This window comes from Fulmarus glacialis, unplaced genomic scaffold (assembly GCF_000690835.1).
Source record: "Fulmarus glacialis isolate BGI_N327 unplaced genomic scaffold, ASM69083v1 scaffold1102, whole genome shotgun sequence".
Taxonomy (NCBI): Eukaryota; Metazoa; Chordata; class Aves; order Procellariiformes; family Procellariidae; genus Fulmarus; species Fulmarus glacialis.
Window position 1 is genome coordinate 207,501 of NW_009198203.1, and position 5,724 is coordinate 213,224.

At 33.1% G+C, this 5,724-nt stretch overlaps 1 protein-coding gene across 1 annotated transcript in view; it reads right to left on the reverse strand.

Moving 5' to 3' along the window:
* The window catches only part of LOC104072384 (usherin-like), a gene marked incomplete at its 5' end in the record, with an annotated part of 182,513 nt that extends 178,406 nt beyond the window's left edge, over positions 1-4,107 (reverse strand). The window contains 2 exon segments of the mRNA XM_009572809.1: positions 1-46; positions 3,956-4,107. The exon segment at positions 1-46 is cut by the window's left edge and continues 117 nt beyond it. Of these exon segments, the coding sequence (XP_009571104.1) occupies positions 1-46; positions 3,956-4,107 (198 nt within the window).
* Between the last annotated feature and the right edge of the window lie 1,617 nt (positions 4,108-5,724).

Here is a 5,724-nt window from a genome sequence, read left to right on the forward strand (position 1 = left end):
TATCAACTGTTCCTTCGGGGGAAGCTTCCATGGTCCGAGCTTCTACCTGTAAGTTCAACCATGAGATCGAGGTTTGTTGCCTTAGTTTACAAACAGAGAAGGAATAAGAAATGCAAAATTTTAAGAAAAGTTATTTCTTTAGAAAAAAATGTAACTAACATTGCAGGTGTCCTAATTTTTAAGCATTTTACTTTCCTTTCACTTACATTTGTTTGAAGCTGTCCAACAACTAACATACTTTATATGGAGACCCCTATAAGGAACAGGAGATAAATACTGGAAAAGAATGAAAGATTAATTTCTTGAAAACACCATTACACCTCATGTGGATGAATGATCTCAGCTCAGCGTTAGGGGAGGAAGCAGCAATAGAAGACCACAGATTTTTTAGTTTCTATATTTTAAAAGACAACTGTAAGGAACATGCGTTTAAACGCTGTAGTAAATTATTATAGATATTTGATAGAGGAAAAAAATACCCTTTGCGGAATATTGGTTGCTCCCTGAATTAACTCTAATTTCACCTAACAAATTTAAGTTGCAATAAAAAGTAGATCTTTAAGAGAAAACAAAATATGATAAAAGAGCTGGAAAATGTAATGAATATGAAAGATTTTTTATATCAATAAATAAATACTCATTCAATATTACAGAAATTTAGTATTTAAATTTCACAACTTGTAGTAAAAATTCAGTGCTACGGAACAAAATAATTTGCTATTATGTTATTTATGGCAACAAGTTTGTTTCTCATACATTATTTATTTGGTGTTTTCTAAGGTATAAGATGGTTTCACACCTTTCTAAGTGCCTTTCAGCTGCAAGTTCATGGGAGTGCTAATAAATGCTATTTTTAATCTGCCACACCTGCTCTGTCATCAAAATAACCAAACATACTTTCTCTGTCCTTGAAACATGAATCTTTTACTTCTTAGCATGTAAAATTTGGAAAGCTTATTGTTTACAAGTGCCAGGCTGTATCTTTGATGTGCATCAATATCTCTACATATGCTTCTATATTCGTATACTCTACTATATTTAAAATACGTGAGCAGTTGCAGTAAAGTCAACAGGATAAAGTACATGCTTAAAGATAAACAAATGCTTTACGGATTTATTGGATCAGTGCCACATTGATTATTTGGCTATTTCAGTTAAAAACATCCTTACGGAAGAATTTGACTAAACTGTGCTTTTTAAAATAAAATAATCTCCTGTAAAGTTGTGCTGCTTAAGTGCAGGTACTCCAATCTCACCACATCAGAAACATGGAGAAATAAATACCAACTATTTTTTCTGCTGAAGAGGATTAAAATATTCTTAAAACAGTATGAATTTGTAGCAATCTGTACCACATCCTAAACAGCTGCAACAGCTGTATTGTGTCTCTAGCCTTTTCTTTATGACCTGCTATTCTTTTCAGTATAAAAAAATATTGAAACACTGTTTAGAATCAGTACATGTAGTATCCTCTACAGCTACACCTCTGCAGTGTATTTTGAAAAGAATATTTCGTGTAAAAAAATGTATATTCTGTATATAAACATATGGCACAGGAAACCTGTTTCATATTTCTTTTTCTAAACATTACTTTATACAAAATTCTGTGATATTTTCAGATGTGTTTATTAATAACTTAATAATCATATCATATAAGTAACACTAAATCATAGGATAGGAATAATAATAATATTGGGAAAACATTGTCATCCATCTAAGTTTAAAAAAAAAAGTGCTAGCATACACATAAGCTAAAACCCTGAAATTTAAGTTTAATAGCAGTGGGTTGAGATGTCAAATATTCAGTGTTGACCATTTCCATTTATTTACAAGATATTTACAAAAGCTAACACATTTCAAAACCAGCAGAATTTCAGATCTCCTGAATTCCTCTGAAGAATCTATTAGAGGTTACACTATTTCTTAATAATCCATATTCTTATTCCTTTTTAAGCAACAAAAACCAATTAGAGCAGACATAAAAGCAATATCTTGGCTTTACGAGAGAGTTTAAAATTCAGCATTTCTTAATTTACATGTTATCAATTTGCATCTCACTTGAAAATAAATCGTAGTCACTGAAAAAAAAGTTAAACAAAAACTATCTAACCCAAATAAAAAAGTTATTGAAACACAGTAACTGCTAATGCTCTCATAACTGATTAAGATCTTCAGAAACATAAGCTGGAGAAATCCTGTATTTAGGATAGTCACATAGCATTCATTCTTCGATTAGGGCACATTAAGCACAAGATCAGCAACAAAAATAGCTGGAAGCGTATCAGTTTACTGCTGGGAGATGTTTCCCATACTATTTAGAGTAGAGGCAAAACATTTGGTTTTTCTTTTTTTTTTTTTTTTTTTTTTTTAAGGGTTGGATTTATTCTGTAATTGATATAAAAATCTTTCAAAAAATCAAATGAAGATGCAGTGCTTTAACTTCCTGGCAGCACTTACGTGAGCCTAAATAAAGATGTTGTACTTCAATTCCTGTGATTAGAGACGGATCACCAGCTTTGGAAAACAGTTTGCGTACTGATCATGGGATGCAGATGAGTATTAGCTACAGCGACCCCTACTTTGAATTGTTTCAAAAGTCAAGTTATGAGTCTGCAGTTCAGTGAAGGTGTGAAAAAAGGCTACTAAAAATATTTTTTAAAACCCTAACTACTGCCGTTCTGTTCTGTCCTTTTGATGCCTATTTGATAGGACAGAAGTACTGAAAACATACATATTTCATCTGTATGCAAAGTCTGGTAACGACTTATCTTAAACATCACTACTAACACAATGGATTAGGTTATTGCACATCAAATACCTTAAAACAAGGTTTGCTTTTGGGTATATGTGAAGTTGTAAAAAATGTACAAGAAAAACTGGCAAAAAGCCATTCAAGCTTTTAAGAGTAAATATCCTTCAAAGTAGAGCAAGCTATAAAATGTTTAATGGTTATAAAGTCTAGTCGTCTTCTACAGATAGACAATGTTACCAGCATTTGAAAGAAAGCAATCTTGGAAAGAATATTGGAAATGTGACTAACGAATTATATCATAAAAATAAAACCTGGAAGTTCTTTCCAGAGCACAATATAGTGATATTATAAATTATGACGAAAAAATAAACAGAACAACATGAAAAAATCCCAAATCTTCCTATTTTCTTTTTTCTTCCTTTTCTTCCTTTTCTTGTTAGCAAAATTAGAAGTGCACACATAAAGCTGAATTAAACAAAAAATTAAATCTCAGAATTAACACAGTTATGTTCTTTCTCAATTATGCTTGAAAACAAAACCAAGCATAGTATTCATCAGCTACAGTACTATGAAATCATACTGGATTTACCAGTTCAGCTATATGTCTAAAGAACTTTAACAAAATAAAAAAGCCTCAGAAGGCTTGTTTTTCACATGTCAAATTTAACATTCCTGTATTCTCAAATCCTGAAAAAATGGGGTGTTGTACAAGACTGTTAAAATATGTCCAGTATAATATTTCAATCACATACTTGCATTCAAAAGATATTTATGAATCACCATATTTTCTTTGCTCCTGTTGCCACTTCTGGCTTCTGCAATTCTCAAATTAACTTCAGTCCTTTCAGTCAGGCAGCTAAAAATTTGCTCATTACTGGAACAGTAACTCTTTCTTTATATACGTCCTTATAAATCTGGCTAAAGCAGATCTGCACTTTTCAAACATATTAACTCTATTTAATTTCAATAATGTGTGTTTCAGCCTCAAATTTTGCCTTTCTTCACTGTACCTATGTTCTACTTTGGAACAGTGCCTAACAATGACCTATCAAATCTTTAGCAGCTCTTAAACAGGATTTTTTTTTAAATGTCACATTTTGCCAGATGGGTTAGTACTGACCAGAGCGAATCATCACCATTTACTCTGATATTCACTGCCATCTGACATTTATTACACTCCCAGAATGCAAATTAGGTACTCACCAATGGACCCAAAGCACAACCTTTTGCAGTACATGCCTGGACTCTGAAGGAATGCAGACTCCAAGGAGCAAGTCCATAAGCATAACAACTGAGCTGTGATGAATTTTGCATCAGAACACCATCCATATACAATCCATAACTAGTAATAATACCTATAAAACAATGTGATAGCACTCACTTAATATCTAAAGAGCTACAGAGTTTAGAAGAAAACTAATGCTACAGACATTAGGGTGGTAGTAATAGTATTTCAAACAGTTCACAGTTAAGCAGGTAAGTGTTTAGCAGGACTGTGTATGCAACACTCTCCCATCTTTAACTGTTGAAAAACCTCGCAAGTGGATTGCATCTTTTGAAAACAATTACACTATTCCAAAGATTACCCCTTAACAAACTTGTTTCTGAATAACAGCTAATATCACCTTGGAATCAGGAAAACTGAGGCAATTCTGTTTCACAGCCTACTCTGCATATGGCTATCGAAACAAGAACTGGAAAGACACACAAAACCATCTCACATCTTAACAGCGTTAGACTTAGAAGAAAAACAGTGATCTACAATATAACTGAAATGTTGAAGGAGAACCAGGCGAGTGCTGTAACTACAATAAATAGGCAAGAAATAATTTTGTCACACAAGACACCTTATTGATACTCATTCTTGTTGATAATTATCTCAGATTTTCTGCATTTTGCCAACAAACTAGATACTTCATTAATTTGGGGGGGGGGCGGGGGGGCAGGGTTTGGAAAACAGTTTTACCTGCTTTTTTAAACAAAACCACAAAATAGTATGGATTGCTGTTTCCTTCTCCGTATGTTGTAGAAAAACTCCTGAAGTAAACTATTCCTTACCTATTCAATCCAAAGAAAGAAAACATATTTGCAAACTCAAAACAAACATTAGCAAGACTTTTAGATAGAGGAGAGAACGGTCCTTCTGGTGTAATTGGCTAATCCTAACTCAAAAATTGCAGGTGATTCCTTATCTCATTTATAAGGAAATCTAAACCTTTGTTCTTCCAAAGGTGCATGATAGAATAGCATGAATCCTGGACAGAATGTACATACATAGTGTTTTGAATTTAATGAACTAAAGACTGAATTTTACAGATTTGCTTAGACTTTGGAAGTTGAGCTTGCAAAGGAATCCTTTTTCTCCATCTTTTTCACTTCTGAATATTCTACTTTTTTAAAAGCTATTTAAATGTGAAATCTTCAGGCCAATAAATGCAAGGATTCATTAGAAGTTATTTCAGTTCAGAGGATGCCTTCTAATCTTCCCATTACAGAAAACATCTTTGTATTGTAAAAATACAGCTCAGTTCATCTTTCCTTCCCTTAAAACTGAATTGTTTGAAACTACATTGAGGAAGATTCTGTTTGAAATAGAGAAAAGGTTTTCCCTCTACCGAATAGAGAAATGCTTCGTAAATAAAAGTGTATACACAACTGTTTCAGCTGAGCTTTGAAGACTTATACTTCAAAAGATTTATATGCTAAAGCAATGCAGAGTATGGTGAAGTGATTCACAGACTCCTCGATTCTTTTCTCTTCTAGAAAAGCGAGAGGCTAAACTCAAGTCAGACAGCAGAGACGTGTGTGTGGGAGGAAGTCCTGGTAAATCTCACACTATCAATCCTACCACATTTGACAGGCTTCCTAGAGCAAAAATCCCTTGGGGTCCCATGTCTAGTTGCTTGTAAAACAAGGGCATTAATGGTTGATATTTGCCCTACATTAAATAAACAAATTATATATATATATAT